Source organism: Passer montanus, unplaced genomic scaffold (assembly GCF_014805655.1).
Source record: "Passer montanus isolate IOZ18808 unplaced genomic scaffold, ASM1480565v1 scaffold5, whole genome shotgun sequence".
Taxonomy (NCBI): domain Eukaryota; kingdom Metazoa; phylum Chordata; class Aves; order Passeriformes; family Passeridae; genus Passer; species Passer montanus.
Genome location: NW_024369929.1, coordinates 681,085 through 699,735, shown reverse-complemented (window position 1 = coordinate 699,735; position 18,651 = coordinate 681,085). Strand labels below are relative to the sequence as shown.

Below are 18,651 nucleotides of genomic sequence, written 5' to 3'. Positions count from 1 at the left end.
GCGGCCGCAGCCCCGCCGAGCCGAGCCGGGCCGGGCCAGGCGGGGGGCGGGGCCTCGCCGGGGACACGCCCACCACCGTCTGGACACGCCCCCGGTCCCGCGACACGCCGGGGGCGGGGCCTGGCTGGGGCAGGGGGCGAAGGTGGGAACACGGGGGGTGGGCAGGGACAGGGGTGTGGGCACAGGGGTGTGAGCACAGGTACAGGTGTGAGCACAGGGACAGGGGTGTGAGCACAGGGACAGGGGTGTGAGCACAGGGACAGGGATGTGAGCAGGGACAGGGGTGTGGGCACAGAGACAGGGGTGTGGGCACAGGTACAGGGGTGTGAGCAGGGACAGGGGTGTGGGCACAGGGACAGGGGTGTGAGCAGGGACAGGGGTGTGGGCACAGGGACAGGTGTGAGCACAGGGACAGGGGTGTGAGCACAGGGACAGGGATGTGAGCAGGGACAGGGGTGTGGGCACAGAGACAGGGGTGTGGGCACAGGTACAGGGGTCAGCAGGTACAGGTGTGTGAGCACAGGTACATGGGTGTGAGCACAGGGACAGGGGTGAGCACAGGTACAGGTGTGAGCACAAGGACAGGGTGTGAGCACAGGGACAGGGGTGTGAGCACAGATACAGGTGGTGTGAGCACAGGTACAGGGGTGTGAGCACAGGCACAGGGGTGTGAGCAGGGACAGGGGGTCAGCAGGTGTGCACAGGTACAGGGTATGAGCAGGGACAGGTGTGAGCACAGGCAGATGTGTGTGAGCAGGTCCGGGGGTGAGCACAGGTATAGGTGTGTGAATATACGTACAGGGGATGCATAGATACAGGGGGTGAGCACAGATACAGGTGGTATAAGCAGGGACAGGGGTGTGAGCACAGGTACAGGTGGTATGAGCAGGTACAGGGTATGTGAGCACAGGTATAGATGTGTGAGTACAGGTACTAGGGGTACGAGCAGGTGCAGGGGGTGAGCACATGTAGAGGGGTTGTACATAAACGCACATGAGTGTGCTTGTGTGCACAAGCAGAGAGATGTGCACAGACACAGAGGTGTGTTCACAGGCACTCACAGGTGTGTACCCAAGTGTACACAAGTGCATACACATGGGTGTGTGTGAGAACAGAAGGGGTGCTCAGGCACAGACAGGTGAGCACTCACAGGTGTGAGCAGCTGCATGGGCACAGGGGTATGAGCACCAGCACACAGTCCCCTGCACTGCTGTGTGCACACACACACAGAGAGGTGGACACAGCCGTGAGCCCCTGTGGGGCGCGCACCCGCACATCCATGTGCACACGCGTGCTCACACACACACACTCCCACCCCCAAGTGAGTGGCCATGGCAATAGCAATACACACACATGTGTGCCTGATGAGAACCCCCAGGCAGGGCCTGACCCCGGCCTCCTTTAAGCTGCCAAGGTGGGCTGTTAACTCTTGAACCTACTGACGTGTGGCCCCGCTGGTGAGAGCACGGCTCAGGAAGCCACATCCCCGCAAACCTCATCCCCCTCTGTCAGCTCCACACACACATAGCAGGGATTGATATTCATGGGCCCCGGCTCTTTCCCCAGCCAACCCGCGGGCCTATTGATTTTTATTTAGGCGAATAATTAAATATTTATTTTCACTTTGTTAAGCTCGGGAGGTCGGAGCCCACAGAAAACGCAACAGCACGCGGGCGGCTGGAAAATCAATGCCTCGGTTTGCGGCTGCTGGAAGTGGCTCCCGCGCCTCGGGGAGGTGTCACCAGCCCCCGCCCTGGCTCACCCCGATCCCTCGTGTCACTCAAGGCTTCCACACCTCGGGGAGGTGTCACCAGGTGCTGCTGCAGCTCAACTCGACCACCTCAGTGTCACTTAATCCTCCCGTGCTTCAGGGAGGTGTCACCAGGCCCTGCCCCAGCTGACCCCGACGCCCTGGTGTCACTTACCCCTGGCAGTGTCTTCTGCTCGTGCAGGGCACTCTGTGCCTTCAGCGCGGAGTCGCGGGCGCAGTAGGTGAGAAAGGCACAGCCTGTGGAGACAGGGAGACAGGATCAGTGTCCGGCCTGGTATTGCCACAGCGCCTGTGCACACAGGGAGCTGGTGGCACAGCTGACATGGCATTGTGGTGTCTCAGCATCCTGGCATCCAGCACAGTGATACCCAGCACATCAGCACGCTGGGACTTGATACCCTGGCATCCAGAACCCTGGCACTGCAGCATCCAGAATCCCAGCAACCTGGCGTGGTGGCATTCAGCACCTCAGCACCACGGCATCCAGCATCCCAGCACCCTGACATCCTGGCACCCCAGCATTCAGCATTCTGGCAGTCTATAACCTGGCATTTGGCACCCTGGCATGGTGGCATCCATCACCTCAGCACCACGGCATCCAGCACCCTGACAATCTGGCACCATGGCATTATGGCATCCAGCAGCTCAGCACCATGGCATCCACCGTCCTGTCACACTGACACCCTGGCATCCAGCATCCTGGTGCCCTGGTACTCTACACCCAGATGGGCACAGACAAGATCACAGTTCAACCCCAGAACAGGCTAGGAGATGGAGGATGAAGGAAGGAGCCAGGGGGAAGCAGGCAGCACACGGGCAGTGGTGCTCTGGCCCCAGCCCTGGGGAAAGCCACAGCCCAAGTCCTCCAGGAAGCAGATCTCCAGGTGTCGAGGCTGTGCACCCTCTCTTGCCACCACAATTCCCCCAGCCTAAGCATCCTCCTTGGGATGAGATTCATGTGGCGAAGGCACTCCGGCTCCTTCGACATCATGGCGCTTTGGAAATCGGGAATACGCCTGGGGTGAGGTTTTCCCACGCTGACTCACGCTGGCTGCCGAGCCACTCGCTCGCAGAGCTGGCAGCAACGAGCGAGAGCCCTGGGGACAGGGTCCGGTCCTCCTCGCTCCGTCTCTCCTGAAGCATTCCTGGTGCCTGTGCCACCGCTGCACCGCTCCCTCCCTGAGGGCTCCCCCCCAATTTGCTGGGGTCACATCCAAAAGCATCTGAAAGTGATATTAAAACAGCAGCAAAACAGTTTCCCTTCAACAAAGTAAATATTTAATGAATAAAATTGACATTGATGCATTTTTAATATTGGCACAATTAAATCCGCCAGCTGATTAAGTATTAATAACTCTTAATAAGTACAATCAGCGTGCCTGGGAGGAGAGGGAGCATGGCGGCAGGGCGGGGGACGCTGCGGGATGGGGTCCCTCGCCTGCCTTGGGGTGCTGGGGACATCTGCCCTCAACGGAGAGCAAGGAGAGATCCCCCCAGATCAATACCCTCCCGCTGCGGGTGGGAAGGGGAGATCAGCACAGCAGCTCGCCTCAGTCCTGGTGCCATTTCCAGTGTTTACCATCTGTAATCATGTTGGCTTCCTGCTCTCCGCTCCTCTTTCTCTCTTTTTTTTCCCTGTTTTTCCTGCAGGCGACAATGTAGACGGTGCCTGGGCATTCTGGAGAAGTTCGGAGGGCTGGCGCAGGAGCGGTTCTGCTCTGGAGGCTCGCCGGGAGGGAGGATGCCGCTCAAATTAGAGGAGCGTCCGCAATTAAATCATGCGGCTGGGCCGCAGACGTTGAAGCCCGCGCTGGAGGAAGCGCAGAGGGAGCCTGGAAGGGTGCAAATCCCACTGATCCAGGCACAGAAGCAGCTTCAGAGACACCTGGAGAAATGCTGGAGGCCAAAAGTGCCAAAAATGACAGAGTCCAGACGGCTGCCCCATAGCCGGAGGGCATCGACAAGGCAGCAACCACAAATGCCAAGTTCTGGCTTCCCAGGAAAGTCCCAGCAAAGCAGGTGCTGGCCGTGGCACAGGGGTTTGGTGACAGCTCGTGGCTCCTGTCTGGGTGATACCTGGGCTGCCTTGACCCTGCTTTGGCACTGCACACCACAGCTCTTGGGTGGGGGGTTCCATGGAGACCTCGGCGGTGCCTGTGTGACCCCCTCGGTGTGTCACTGCTCTGCATGCCACAGTGCCACAGTGCCACAGCACCTGGGACACAGTGCAGACCTGGCACATCCCCATCCGCTGTGGGGTGCCTGTATCCCAGGGGTGCTCCACCTTCAGGGGTGCACAAAACTCATGTGGGTGTGCTGATGCCAGACAGGTGCCCCAAGCCAGGCAGATGTTCTAAAATCCATTGCAGTGCTCCCTGCCCTGTGGTGCTCTGATTACAGGGGTGCCCCCAAGCCAGACAGCAGCACCCTGACCCCAGGTGGGTGCTCCCCTCTTCCTCAGGGGCACCCCAATCTTAGGAGGGGCCATATATCCAAATGCTCCTTACTGGGGTGTTCCCACCTCAGGGTGCTCCACCTCAAGGTTGCCTCCAACTTACCAGTACCTTCACCCCATATGTTTCCCCTCCTTGGGGTACCCCAGATTTATGGGTAGCCTCCACATCAAGGGTATCTCCACCTCAGGTGCAACTCAGCTGAGGGGTGCCCCATATTTGGGTTCTCCACCTCAGGGTGTCCCACCTTAGGGGTATCTCCATTTCAGGGATACATCACCTCACAGATACCCCCGTCTAGGAAGTGTCCCATACCAGTGTCTCTGATCTCAGGCATACTTCCAGATCATGGTGCCCCCTCTCAAAGCATCCCATCTATACCTCGGGGTGCTCCACCTCAGGTTATCCCACCTCATGGGTGTCTCCACGTCAGGGATGTCCCACCTTAGAGGTATCCCTGTCTTGGGATGTGCCATCTCAGGATGTCCCACATGAGGGGTACCCTCATCTCAGGGCATCCCACCTCAGTGGTGGCCCACATTTTTACCAAACCTCAGGCTGTTCCATCTGATGGGGAACCTCCTTTCAGGGGTGCCTTTGCCTCAGGGATATCCTACCTCAGGCTGTGCCATATCAGGGGTGCCTCACACTTGGGTGCCTTCCCTCAGGGTGTCCCACTTTGGGGTGTTTTCACCCCAGGGGTCCCCCTATATGCCAGGATGCTCCATCTCAGTTTATCCCACCACAGGGGTACTACAACCGAGAGGTCCCCACCCTCAGAGCACCCCACCTCAGGGTGTCCCACTGAGGGGTATCCCCTTGCCCAGATGATCCATCTCCGGCTGTCCCACTTGAGGGGTACCTCACCTCAGGAGCATCCCACCTGAAGGACAGGATCTCCCACCTGAGAGGCTCCCCCCACCTCAGTTTGTCCTGCCTCACAGGTGGCCCATACTTAGGTGCCACATCTCAGTGATGTTCCACCTGAGGGGTCTTCCACCTCAGGATACTCCATCTCAGAACATCCCACCAGAGCAGAGCGGTACCTCACTGAGGGTACCTCCCACCTCAGGGTGTCCCACCAGAGCAGTACCTCACTGGGGGTACCTCCCACCTCAGGACATCCCATCACAGCAGTACCTCACTGAGGGTGCCCCCCCCACCTCAGAATGTCCCATCAGAGCAGCACCTCACTGAGGGTGCCCCCCCCACCTCAGAATGTCCCATCAGAGCAGCACCTCACTGAGGGTGCCCCCCACCTCAGGGTGTCCCATCAGAGCAGCACCTCACTGAGGGTGCCCCCCACCTCAGGGTGTCCCACCAGAGCAGTACCTCACTGGGGGTACCTCCCACCTCAGGACATCCCATCACAGCAGTACCTCACTGGGGGTACCTCCCACCTCAGGACATCCCATCACAGCAGTACCTCACTGAGGGTGCCCCCCCCACCTCAGAATGTCCCATCAGAGCAGCACCTCACTGACGGTGCCCCCCACCTCAGGGTGTCCCATCACAGCAGCACCTCACTGAGGATCCCCCCCACCTCAGGACATCCCACCAGAGCAGCACCTCACTGAGGATCCCCCCTCACCTCAGAATGTCCCACTAGAGCAGCACCCCACTGAAAGTGCCCCTCATCCCAGGGTGTCCCACCAGAGCAGCACCTCACTGAGGGAACCTTGCACCTCAGGGTGTCCTACCAGCACCATACCTCACTGAGGGTGCCCCCCACCTCAGAATGTCCCACCGGAGCAGCACCTCACTGAGGATCCTCCCCATCTCTAGAGCAGCACCCCACTGAAAGTGCCCCTCATCCCAGGGTGTCCCACCAGAGCAGCACCTCACTGAGGATCCTCCCCACTGCAGGACATCCCATCACAGCAGCACCTCACAGAGGGTGTCCCCCACCCCAGGGTGTCCCCCTCACCTCAGGACAGCCCCCACACCTGGGTGTCCCGTGTCAGGGCGTCCCACCCGGGGGGTCCCCCGGCCCGCCGCCCCCGCACCTTTGTGCATGCCGGTGAAGCGATCCTTGAGCACGGTGAGCTCGTAGATGCGGCCGAACTCCTCGAAGAGCGGCTTGAGGTCGCTCTCCTCCAGGTTGCGCGGAATCTGCCCCACGAACAGCTTGATGGCGTCGTGGTCCTTCATGGCGATGGCGCCGGGCGGGCGGCTCAGCCCGTTCACCCGGCCGCTGTTCGCGGTGGGCACCGCTCGGCACCGCTCGGCACCGCCCCGCTCGGCACCTCTCGGCTCGGCTCGGCCCGCGCCCGCCAGCGGGCCCGTGACGTCAGCCGGACGGCCCCGCCCAGGGGTGCTGTATTAGCATAATGAGGGGGCGGTGGCCAATCAGAACGGCGGGGCGGACAGAGGGGCGGGGCGGCCCATCCGGCCCCGTCAGCCCCGTCACTGCCGTCACACACCCCCCGCCCCGCCACCAGCATCCTTACTAGCCCCCATCACCTCCCGGCATCCCCATTAGCCCTATCATCCCCATTACCCCTATCACCGCCATCACCCCCATCACCTCCATCACCCTCCTCCACCATCCCCATCACCCCCCATCACCCCCCATCACCCCGGTCTCCCTCCCCATCCCTCCCATCACATCCTACGACCCCTATTATGCCTCGCCACCCCCCCCCTCTCCCCTCATCCCCCCATCACCCCCATGTCCCTCCCTTTCCACCGTCTCCCCATCACCCCCACCATCCCTCACCACCTCCATCCCACTCCCTCACCCCCCTCCATCCCCCTTTTGCCCCCATCATCCCCCAGCTGGGGCTGTGCAAGGGGCAGAGCCTCCCACCTTTCCCCCTGCAGCCCTTTAGTGGCATCCAGACTTAACCCCTCTGTGTTCCTCACCTCGGAGCAGGGTTAAACACACAGAACAGGCTCAAAAAGGGTCAATCTGAACACTCTGCTGACCCCACACCGCCCCTGTTGCCCCCCGGGGCTGCCCCAGAAGGGGGAGGAGGAGAGCACTTCCCTCCTGCATCCCGCGTCACCCCGAAAGATCTGTAATTAGACTGAGCAGCTTTAATACCTGGCGTTGTCGTTAATTAATTAATTAGTCCCAAAGCAGCAGCCAGGTGGGGGGAAGCCTGGCTTCCCCGGCGCGCCGGGGCTTCTGAGTGTGGGAAGGGGTGTGAGCGTGTGCAACAGGGACATGTGTGTGTGAGCATGTGTGCAAGCACGTGCAAGTCCACGCAAACATGTGCACGTGTGTTCAAGCGTGTGCAAGAACATACACGCGCTGCAAGAGTGCACACGTGTGTAAGTATGTGCAAGGGCGTGCACAGCACGTGTGGCTTCAGCCCTGCTGTGAGTCTGGGCAATGACATGTGGGGGCATTCACACGTGTGTGCAAGCGTGCAAGGATCCATATGGGCAGGTGTGCAGACACATGCACAAGTGTACGCATGCACCTATATGCATGCGTGTGCAAGTTTGTGCATGTGTGCCAAAAGCCACATGCACGTGTGAGCAGTGCATTTGTGCATGTGTGCGAGTGCACACGTGCAGGGCACCTTAATGCACGCGTGTTCAACAACCCTCACACACCTGTGTGCACGAGTGGATGTGAGGCCCCACAACCACGCGTGTGCAAGTGTGTGCTCACAAGCAGACGTGTTTACAAGCACACACAGGACACACACCAAGTATTTACAAGCACACACACGCTGCACACACGCTTCCAGGCACAGCCACACGTGTTTACAAGCACTCACACACGCCATGCACACAGGTGCCCGCCACTGCAAGCGTGTCCCAATAAACTCCCCTGGCTGGTGCCAGTGCCCACGGGTGGGTTTGGGACGCGTGGAGCACAATCCTGCCGGAATCCGGGGGCTTGGCGGCTGCTCCTCGCCGCCGCTTGGGTTTATTTTTAAACCCGTTGGCCCCGAGTGATTCACACGCTGCCTGTTCCCTGTTCCCTGCTCCCCGGCAAGTTTTACACGACCAAAATAGATGTTCTGGAAGGAACGGGCCACCCGGCAAAGGCGCGGCGGGGAGAGCGGGGTGCGTCCGGGATCCCGCCCGTCCAAGGGGGAAGCGTCACTGATCCACCTCCAGGAGGGGGCTTAGGGAAGATGCTGCTGCAGACACCCTGGGAAATGGCATCATGGATGATGTTTAACCTGGATCACCATACCAGGCTTCAATGTTGGGGGGTCCTCCGTGGGTATCCCAAGCCCTGGGGGTTCTCACACTTGGCTGTGGGGGAAAGGGAGCCCAGAAAGGAAGGTGGGATGAGGGCAGGGAATGGGATAGAGCATCTACGGTGAAGAATGGTGAAGTGCAGCTCTTGCAGAGCATCCTCTCTGGGAACAGAAAAACATTCTTGGGAACAAAGCACCCTTCCCATGGCCAGGGTCCCACTTGTCCCAGCCCTGCTGGCAGCAGCTCCCTGCAGTGACAAAAGCCACTACCTTACAGCACACTGGGGAGGAAAAAAAAAATGAAAAAAAAAATCTGACTTTTAAAAATAGGAGGCAGTAATAACTGTTAATTCACTATTTTTAATTTGAAGTTCAGTCATGAAAGGTTTCCAGCCACAACAGTGGATCTCACTCACTTAAGACCAAGACACACATACAACAGTCCCAGCCTGCCAGGATTTCTCCCTGACAGATTCCCTGCTTTCAGCTGAATGCCATTTCCACCACAGCAATCCCAACCACTGAAGGACAACAATCACACCTGTCCCAGTTCCGTGGGACAGCAGCACCACTGGTTTCTTCTCCAAGGAAAACACCATCAAAACCAAACCCCTCTGGATGGAGGAGACCTGGAGCTGAGCTACTCACCCTGAGAATAACAGAGCAGGAGGAGGACGGGTCAGTTGGACAAATCCCAGGCAGAGGTGACAGCCTGAAGAGCTGAGCAGAGTGTTTTTAGTATCCATGCACCACTCAGCAGATTTGCACAGGCTCCTCAGAGAGGCCCCAGGGTGTCATCTGCTGAGGAAAAGTCAGAAGAGGTGGCAGCAACCAGGGTTTAGGGCAGCAGAGGTGGTAGCTTGCAGGCCTGCCCATCAGAGAGAGAAGGGACAAGGACAGGACCCCACAGCACAATGTGACTGCAGAAGCAAACCCTGGGACAGCAGCAGAGGCTAAGCACAGTTTATCCAGCTGAGCAGGCACCCTGCAAACTTCCAGAGCTGCCAGGATGATGGTTCTCCACCAGCATCTCTGGAGCAACCCCTACCCATCTCCTGCTAACCCTTGCACAGTGTCCCAAGCCCCACATGAGCAGGAATAGGCACCTTTTTCCTCTTTGGGGTCATTTATTTATAGACTTAAAGAAATAAAAATAGAAAAAGAGGTAAAGAGTGCATGCCGAGGCAAAAGAAATGTTCATTGTAATGAAGCCAGAGCAGAAGGTGGGGTGGCAAGGGGTCCCTCTGCCCTTCTGAGGGGGGAACATTCCTCCTGCATGCACAGAGACAGAGGGCAGTGGGGCTCTCCCTTCAAACTCCGCCAAATTCCTGGTCACAGTATCCAACGTAGAGAGGCTGTGCCTGGACACCACGCCTGGGAAGAGAACAGAAGGATGGCATCAGGGAGAGGGCACAGGCAGACACACCACCAGGTACGAGGGCTTCCAGTGGCACAGGGTGGCCGTGGGTACCCCGGTTCAGGTGTGACAAGGAGGGAGTGGTTTTCATCCTGTGCTTATAAACTCAGATTCTGCTCATGTGTGGGAGCACGGGGTGAGGACAGGTTTCCTGGGGAAGCTGGTGCTGCAGGAGGAGTGGCAAGAGCTGACAAGTCCCCTCCTTCCTCAACACAAAGCCCTCTCCTCGCCAGAGCCACCAGCCTACGCCAGCAGCAGGAGCGCTCTTCCAGTGCTGCACAAAGCAAGCTCTGCCCACACACAGGCAGCAGAAAAACCAGGGCTTTCCAGAGGAACAAGGGTCATTTTTCATCAGGGCAAGCCCTCCTCCCTCGCTGCCCTCCCAGGGTGAGCCCAGAGCAGTTACCCAAGCAGGGTGCAGCGGAACTCGGCCAGCCGGACATACGCGTCTTCCACGTTCCTGACAGTCTCATTGCTCCAGAGTCTTTCAGCTACAGCCCCAGCTCTCGGCCTTGAAGACAAGGGACAGGCAGTCAGGGCAGGGGGGAGTTCAAAAGATTCTTACATGAAGCCCTGAACTCCCAAGCGCTTTTCTAACCAGCATCCTTCCACACACAAAGGCTTCAGAGTATCCCAAGATCTGTTCCTGTACACGTGCCCATCAGGAGCAGACCAGGGTGACAGGACAGACAGGTGTTAAACACAACCTGCTTGCAGCAGCACGTTGTTACAGCTTTGCAAACTCCCATTTCAGCCTCAGTGAAGCTGTTACCAGCACAGGGGGGACAGGCACCATGTGCAGACCAAACCCATTAGTTCAGCACATGACACTCAGTGGCAAGGAAAAGGGATACAAGCCCAGCCTCATGTGACCCAAGTGACCTCCCTGTGGCCTCCCTTACCAGAGCCTGGGGGTCAGGTTGGTGACATCCACATATTCACCCCACATGCAGGCCTCGCCACCAATCACCAGGGCCTGCTGCTCGGGGCTGCCTGTGGAGGGGACAGCAAAACAGCCAGCTCTGGAGCTAGGTCTGAGCGCCAAGCCAGCTGGCCATGCAGAAAGGGGACACCAGGAACACACCTTCAAAGTTCAAGGGCTCCACCTTATAGGCTTCTATCCAGTCCTGGCCGTAGGAGATGCGGTTCAGGTACCAGGGGGCAGAGAGCAGAGCCCGGTAGCCAGCCCTGGTGACATTGGCCATCTCGTTCAGGTACTGCAGGTTGTTCTCCTTCCACACGTGGATGATGGTGTCAGGCCTCAGCTGAGGAGCACAGGTGAACATGGGGATCAGTGCAGTGACACAACATCACCTGCTCCCCCGAGCAGAGTGCCCTGACCCCTCCACACCCCCAAAAGAAAGCTGAGGCAGACTTGGGCTTGATTTTTGAGCCACTTCCCATCTGGTTTGCAGGATCAACAGAAGGAGGGATAAGGCTATGGGCAGGGTTAAAACCCGCATCCTAGAGGGAGCAGAGCATTGGCAGCAGTGTAACGAAGCCAAGATGAGGGCAGCTCACTGGCAGCACCATCTAGAGATCAACCCAGACCCATCACAGAGTTAACACCCACCAGCCCCAGCACAGCCCCCCACAGAGCACACCAGGTGGGGTGCTGGCACTGCTCACCCCAGCACAGGCAGCTCTCACCTTCACATCGTTGTCAAACACCTCCTGCCACACAATATAACCTTTGCCAAGGGAAGAGACGATGTCCAGAAGCCTGGAGTGGGAAAAGCACCAAGTTTTGGGTGATCTCACTGATTTCCATCTTTGGTAGTTACATACAGCCTAAGGAGCCGCACAGATATTCCCAACATCCTCAGCAGAATGTGGAGGTGCTTCTGAAGGAGAAGGGAGAGAGCACAGCCCCTTGTGGGGCTTCTTTCTCTTCAGCCCCAGGCTTTTTTGTGGTCAATCTCCCACTAAAATGTTCCCTTTTGGGGCCAGGGAGACACAACCAATACGGATGCTCCTGGAAAGGACAACTGGTATTCCCAAGACAGAAGACAGCTGAGCCAGCCACACAGTGCAGCAGCAGGCGCTGGATGCCCTGTCCTTACCTCTGGATGTAGAAAGACTCTAATTTTCTGTAATCTTCACCAAGGCCTGTCTCAATCATGAAAGCACGGATTTCTGGATTAGATTTCCTGTGCACCAAAGAGAAGAAATAAAACCATCGCAACCTGAGCTCTGGAGTAAGGTCAAGGCAGGGTCAAGTCCCTCCCACACCAGTCCAAGGCTTGCCCAGGTATTCCACACCTGTAGCTGGACCAGCACCAGCAGCTTCCCACATTCAGCATCACCATGAGCACAGAAATGCCCAAAATCCCAAGCACCACCACTACCCCTGGCCTGGGAGAGCAGGACACCAAAGCTCATGCCCAAGTAGCCATAGGCTGGGACTCCAATCCCAAATACCTACCCCCAGCCCCCATCCAGACTGATCTCAAACTCACCAGCACGTGAAATCTACCTCATCGCCACCAAGGTGCAGAAAGAAGTCTGGGAACACAGTGCTGACCTCTTGGAACAAACTGGTCACAAACTGGTAGGTGCTGTTAACAATGGGGTTGATGGGCCCATAGGCTCCAGAAGGAGCCTTGCCCATATAGCAAGGAGTCAGGAGGCCTGGAGCACCTGATGATAACAAATGCAGGATGGTGAGGAAGGGGCAAAGTGTGACCATGTCATCCTCTACAATGCCCCTCAGCACAACTCACGGCCTCTCAGGGGACAGGGAAGGATGGACAGCCACTGCTCCAGCTGTGACCACATACAGAGAATTCTAACATGGGCCTTGGCATTTGGAGGCAGGGAAAGGAGAGAAAAAGACAATGGAATGTTTTCCTGGAGCTTCTTGCACTTCTAGACATAGAAGAGGAGACAGTCTCTGGAGCAGAGAGCAGTGTGTCAGGACTGGGACACAGCTGAGCAGAGCAAGGAAACTTGGCCAGCTATACCCTCAGTTAAGCACAAGATCCTTGCAATAAGCCATGATGTTAGTTTTGGCAGAGCAGATGTTCCCACAAAAAAAAAAATCACCCAGCTTGGACCCAAGAAAAGATGAAAATGCTTCTCTTTGGATTTTGCTGTTGAAGTTGGACCGTTGGGTCCCACATCTCCCAAATAATGGTTTGCTCCTCGTCAAAGCCAGCCTGTGGGACACTGCTTCCCACACCCAGCTTTCAGGGTCCAGACTGCAGCACCCACTTCTGCCCCTAGGACAAGTGCAACTCTCCTGAGAGCAGCAGCAGGCAGGGTGTGCTCCTCACCTGGCCCCCAGGAGAGGGTGTGGCCGGGGGTGTCGAACTCGGCGATGACGCGGATGCCGCGCAGGCGGGCGTACTCGATCACGGTGCGCACGTCGCTGGCTGTGTACACGTGGGTCATGGCATTGAAGGCTCCCTGGGAACACAGCAAAGCTCAGCGCCTTGCTCAGGAGCAGAGGCACGCATCTGCTCGCCTGAGCTGGGCATTACATGGTGATCATTACCTGCTTGCTGAGCTCTGGGAACGTGGAACTCTCATAGGGGAAAGATGGGTCATCCACAATGTGCCAGTGAAACACATTGAACTTGTTGTAAGCCATGACGTCCTGGGAAAGAACAGGGACAAAGATGAACGTGTGCCATCCCCTCTGAAAGGTCATCCAGCTTGCCACAGATAGAGGACAAGGTCCTTCAGCTCTAGAAGGACAAGTCAGAGTCCCTAAATGCTCCCCGGGATCCAAGAGGGATTCAGACACCTCTCTCTAAACACAAAAAGCTGCACAGGGCCAGGAATACTTCTGCTTAGTAAAATCCCTGTTCTCCCTGTACGTGAGCCACTGGTGGAGATCTCTAAGTTTAATTCTGCTTGGGATGAGCACAGAACCACCACCCACCTTTGCCAGTGTTTTCCCTTGCCTTAGAAACAACTCAGCCTTGAAGAGTAACCTGGACTGCAGGAATTCAAAATAACTCAGAGTTTTCTTTTTAACAAAGGCAGCTGAGAAATCACCCAAACAAGGGAGCTCAGTTGTCACAGGGGAAGGGACACCAAATTAAACCATCTCATCTCCCAGCACAGGTGCCCTACCAGAGTTTCCAGGATAGCTCTCAGAGGTAGGTAGTGACGAGAGGTGTCCAGCAACAGTCCCCGGTGAGGGAAGCGGGGAAAGTCCACAATTTCTGTCTCATTGATGTAGTACTGCACACAGAAGACACGAGGAAGATGTGAGCAGGATGTTGGGCAAATGGCCATTAGCAAGAGACACTGAGGGTCACCACTGTCCCCAGGGCTGGCAGCACAGAGGTGGCCTCACTGCCCAGAGTGCAAAGTGTCCAGAAAGAGCTGCAGCATTTCTTTACACATTCAGAAGGCAGGGATCTGGCTGAATCCATGAATTTCCACTTGGGCCTTGGCAAGGCTGAGCCCCCTCATCCCAAGCACCCCAGCAACCCTCAGCCTGTCCCCAAGGAGGCTGGGGTACTATGGAGAGTTGCCTTCTCCCAGGGGTTGAGGCCAGGACTCACCGTGCCATTCTCATCTCTCCCAACAAGCTGGCTGAATGTTTCCAGGCCTGCAGGAAAACAGAGAGCCCCTTTCTCAGCACAGACACCCCCAAAGGAGCAGAGCTCAGTTAACAAAGTCTAGGGAAAGAGAGAGGCACTGTGAGACATCCCCACAGGCCGAGGCAGGGAGAGCGGGAATGCCCTGCGGGAAGCGCAGCTCACCTCGGAGAGCTCCCCACACGGTCTCAGCTGAGAGCAGCATGGAGCCTTTGGAGACAGACAGCTTATCTGAAAAACAGCATCAGGGGGTTGTCCCACACTGCCACCACAGCTCTGGGCAGGGCTCAGGTACAGAACTGCACCCCGGGACCGCAGAGAACTGAATTTTGGCCCTCTCCTGTTATTTTAAACCTCTCTCCACTGCTTTATCAGCACCCTCAGGTATGTCCCTCCTGCCCTGCCCCAGCATCTCAAGAGCAGGGAACTGGTGCCCTCCCCAAATCCAAGGGTAACTGCACAGTGCTACTTCCCAGAGACAGGCACAGAAACAGCCACGTTCCCTCCCGCTCCCAACCCTGACACTTACAGCTCTCACTGGAGCCCAGGTTGGGAAACCCATCGCAGCCTGGAGTGGAAACATAGACGAGAAGCTCACTGCAGGGTGTTTCCCAGGACGGTTCATTCTCTGCAAAGGACACAGACCATGCACATCAACCCCATCCCAGCTCTGTTCCCTGCTTCCAAGCCCACCACCATCCTCCCAGCCCAGCTAGGGATTGAGGCAGAAACAAGCACCCCTCCCTGCATCCCAAAACAAGACACCACGGTGTTCAGCAGGGGTTAATTTCAACGCAGCCAAACAGAAGAACATGGGCTGATCCCCACTTGTGAGAAAGTCCAAAAGGAAGCTTAAAGGAGCACACAAGAGAGGACAAACATCAGAATATGGACCAGTAGCAGGCCCTGAGGCTTCCTGGACACCAGCCCTGGCTCTCATGCTGCAGCCATGACTAGTGAAAGCCTCTCCACGAGGGTGAAGAGCTTCTTGTTTCCAAGATCTCCCAGCACTGCAAAAAAGTACAAGCCCAAGAGCTCTGCTCTACCCAAACTTCTTGGAAAAGGGCAAAGAAAGCCTTTAAAAAAGGGTGGAGAATGAATCTGTTAAACTGGGCAGAGTTAGAGGCAATCAAAAGGTCTCACCCAGCTCAGAAAAGCTCCCAACTGACTTCACCTTCTGCAGAGCAGGTCCCTGGTGTAGCAGCCAGAGAAACGAACCCAGTCACATTTAGACCTCAAGTAGGAGTTCTGGGCCTATTTCCCTAAGTGAAGAGCACTTCCAAGGATGCAGAAGTCTAAATTCCCACTTGAGTCACTCCCCCATTCAACCTTCGTTGGGATGCAGTCAGTTACCAAAGGAGCATGGGGTAGCAGGGTGGGACCCTGCTCATGCCAGCCAAGGTCCATGCCTACACCCCCACAGCATTCCCAGGAACAGCCAATGCTCAATGTGGTCACTGAAAATAAAGAGCTTGGCTTTGAATGAGCCAAGAGCACCAAGAAGTTTCCAGAGGGACTGTGGCACTGCCAGCATTTCAGAGAAATGCAGAGAGCCCCTGCTCTAGAGCTCACAGGAGCTCACAGAAATCCCGATCTCTCCATGAAGGGATGACGAAACCTCTGTGGAGAGAAGGAAAACAGCTTGAAGCCAGCCCTGTTTTGAGCTTTCCTCTCGGTTGCAGACAAGCTGGTAGCCAAGGCAACCTCACAGATGTGCAAGCAGCACAGCAAGACCTGCTCCCTCCGCTCGGGAAGGCGGCAGTTCACCGGGAACAGCCGCTCTCAGACCTGGGAGCACTCATTCTGCTGAGGAGCCTCGACAGAATTCGTCCCACCACCACACACCATGTTTGAACCTGCTCAGTGAGGTGCTTCCCAACCCAAACACAGCCTCCTAAGCCAAGATGCAGACAGGCACCACCACCAACCACACCTGCAAGGCAGCGCAGCCAGAAAATGGTTTCTGCCATTTATTTCCCCTATTAATGCAAACTATTTCCTTTCATCCAAGGTTTCCACTGCCTGTTCTTACTAACCACCCATGCGGAAAAAAAAGACTAAAAAAAATGAAGGCAAAGAGGGGAAAAAAGGCCTTAAAATAATTTCTGTAGTTTGAGCATCATAAAGCAGGGCATATGGAAAGTGATGAGTGTGAGCTGGATCTTGTGATCGCAGTGTTGCTCCAAGTGATTTGATGGTCACATTTCCCCTCTGAGTGGAACAGGAGAGCGTGAATAATTAGATCAGCTGTTTTTAGTTCCTAGCAGCAAAAGAGAACCAAGAGGAGTCTTTTTGGCTCTCAAATCAAAATTTATTTCTACTTCTACTCACAAGAGTTGAAAAAATAAAATAAGCCAAAGGGTTCTCTGTTTCAAACCTGCTTTTTTCAAAGTATGATGTACTCAAGACAAAGCCAAGCAGCTTCCAACGCTGCCACCCTTCTCCGCTTTGATCAGCAGCGACAGAGTTCACACTGACATTTAAAACACTCAGGAGCAGAGTTACTAGCTCTTTTTGATGAATGAAGTGCTTCATACTCCCTGGATATAGCACTTCAGGCTGCAGCAGACCCACGCAGCTACTGAGCGTCCCTGCACGTCAGCTCCACAGCCAAGAGATTTCCTGCAGCTCATCCCAGACAAGCAATGGGTGCTATCATGAAGAAGTCTGGGTTCAAGAAAACCTTAGACCCTGTCCCAGACTCTCGAAGCTTTTGCCTTTCCTTATCCTACCCTACAATTTCAGGATGAATCTGGGAGCTAACCCCTCCCTGGCAGAAAAGCCATGCTGCCTCAGGACTTTTATCAGCTCCACTTTGGCAGAGGCGTCCCGTGGCACAAGTATGTACTTGGAAGAACACACACAAAGCTGCAGCTCTTTCCTCAAGGTGGGACCTCACACAGGACACCGAGAGCTACTACTGATGAGAACAGCCAAGACTCAGCAGTAACCCTGGAGCAGGAATGGCTGCAAGACTGGGAGCAGCTCTCCCTGCAGCCACAAGAGAAGGATGTGAAATGAAGCAATGGGGAGATCAACACTACCTGGAGGAAGCACAAAATGAGATAGAGAAAACGCTTGATAGCAAGAGCCTAAATCCTGGCAGAAGGACAACTACAGCTGTGCCAAACTCGACTGGATTTCTTCTTCACGTGCCATACCCATTGCTCTCCAAATCCCAACCCATCGCTGCCCTTGCCACCAGACTCCATCCAAGCCACAACTCCCACCCCACCTGCCGCCGCACAACTGAGGGGAGGCAGACGGCCACCGAACCCCGCGGTCTGACCCCAAAATTAGTGTGAGTGTAGGGGGCTGTTAAGCCCAAAGCCACGGAGCAAGGGTCAGCGCCCGCCGCGGCCCTCACCGGTGGGACGGCCGAAGAGCAGCGGCCAGTACCGCTGGAAGGCGGCGTCCAGCACGGCGCAGCCCGGCCCCACGGCCGAGCCGTCCGCCACGGCGAAGCGGAACCGGCGGGCCGGCACCGGGCAGCGGCCGCCGCCGGGCGGGAAGCTCTGGGCCTGGGGCTGCGGCCACACGGCCCCGGCCGGGCCCGGCAGCAGCGGGAGCAGCAGCAGCAGCCGCAGCAGCAGCAGCGACAGCTGCAGCGCCCGCGCCGCCGCCATGTCGCGCCCGAGCCTGAGGGAGGCGGCACCGCCCGACAGCGGGGGGCCGGGCGGCCGCGAAATGGCAGCTCGGGCCCGCCCTCACGGCCTCCCCCCGCTGCGCCCGAGCCCCACTGCCTCCCCACGGGTCCACCGTCGCCTCGTTCCTTTCAAATGAAGTATGAAAAACCTTTGCAGCTCCCCACTGAAGGTAATTTCTGTCCCAGTCTTCAGCCCCCCACTCCAGCCAGGATTTCTGCCAGGGAGTCTCAGCAGCCTGCCTCCGGGGTTGAAGAGATTGATGGTTTAAATCACGTATTTCACCCGTGCTGCTTTCGTGGAATCATGTAGTGTTTTGGGCTGAAAAGGTTGAAGAGATTGATGGTTTAAATCACGTATTTCACCCGTGCTGCTTTCGTAGTAGTTGTTTTGGGCTGAAAGGGATCTTAAAGACCATTTAATTCCACCCTCTGCCATGAGCAGGGACATCTTCCTCTATGCCACCTTGCTCCAAAAGCCCTGTGTCCAATCTGGCTTTGGACACTTCCAGGGATGGGGCAGCCATAGCTTCTCTGGGCAACCTGTGCCAGGGCCTCACCACCCTCATCGTAAATAAATTCTTCCTTGTATCTAACCTAACTAGACCTCCCTCAGTTTAAAACCAGCACCTCTTGCTCATACTTTGGATC

At 56.6% G+C, this 18,651-nt stretch overlaps 2 protein-coding genes across 5 annotated transcripts in view; both read right to left on the bottom strand.

Moving 5' to 3' along the window:
- CELF6 (CUGBP Elav-like family member 6) overlaps positions 1-6,456 on the bottom strand; it is an 18,752-nt gene extending 12,296 nt beyond the window's left edge. For 3 of the 4 annotated variants that reach the window (XR_005629131.1, XM_039723162.1, XM_039723163.1), the window contains exons 1-2: positions 6,231-6,456; positions 1,926-2,008 (exon numbers count right to left, since the gene is read on the bottom strand). Coding sequence is in view for 3 of the 4 variants with exons in the window: in XM_039723162.1 (XP_039579096.1) it covers positions 1,926-2,008; positions 6,231-6,375 (228 nt within the window). In the remaining variant the exon portion in view is untranslated. The remainder of the gene's footprint in view (positions 1-1,925; positions 2,009-6,230) is intronic. The other variant, XM_039723164.1, reaches the window with a different exon arrangement.
- A 2,271-nt stretch (positions 6,457-8,727) lies between these two features.
- Positions 8,728-18,005, bottom strand: HEXA (hexosaminidase subunit alpha). Its single transcript, XM_039723505.1, has 14 exons — positions 17,725-18,005; positions 14,887-14,985; positions 14,523-14,588; positions 14,322-14,368; positions 13,885-13,995; positions 13,301-13,402; positions 13,080-13,212; positions 12,264-12,444; positions 11,868-11,954; positions 11,455-11,527; positions 10,889-11,069; positions 10,707-10,797; positions 10,211-10,315; positions 8,728-9,761 (listed from the first exon to the last, which is right to left on the bottom strand). The coding sequence occupies exons 1-14, from the start codon at positions 17,981-17,983 to the stop codon at positions 9,698-9,700; spliced, it is 1,599 nt and encodes a 532-aa protein (XP_039579439.1). The 5' UTR covers positions 17,984-18,005; the 3' UTR covers positions 8,728-9,697.
- Positions 18,006-18,651: the final 646 nt, after the last annotated feature.

Excerpts from the sequence above, each read along its gene's own strand:
- HEXA (XM_039723505.1), bottom strand. The coding sequence starts at position 17,983 with ATGGCGGCGGCGCGGGCGCTGCAGCTGTCGCTGCTGCTGCTGCGGCTG. Across the intron at positions 14,589-14,886 it reads CCTGGGCTCCAGTGAGAGCT|ATAAGCTGTCTGTCTCCAAA; the intron begins GTAAGTGTCAGG and ends GCTGTTTTTCAG. Across the intron at positions 13,213-13,300 it reads TCCCAGAGCTCAGCAAGCAG|GGAGCCTTCAATGCCATGAC; the intron begins GTAATGATCACC and ends CTGTGTTCCCAG.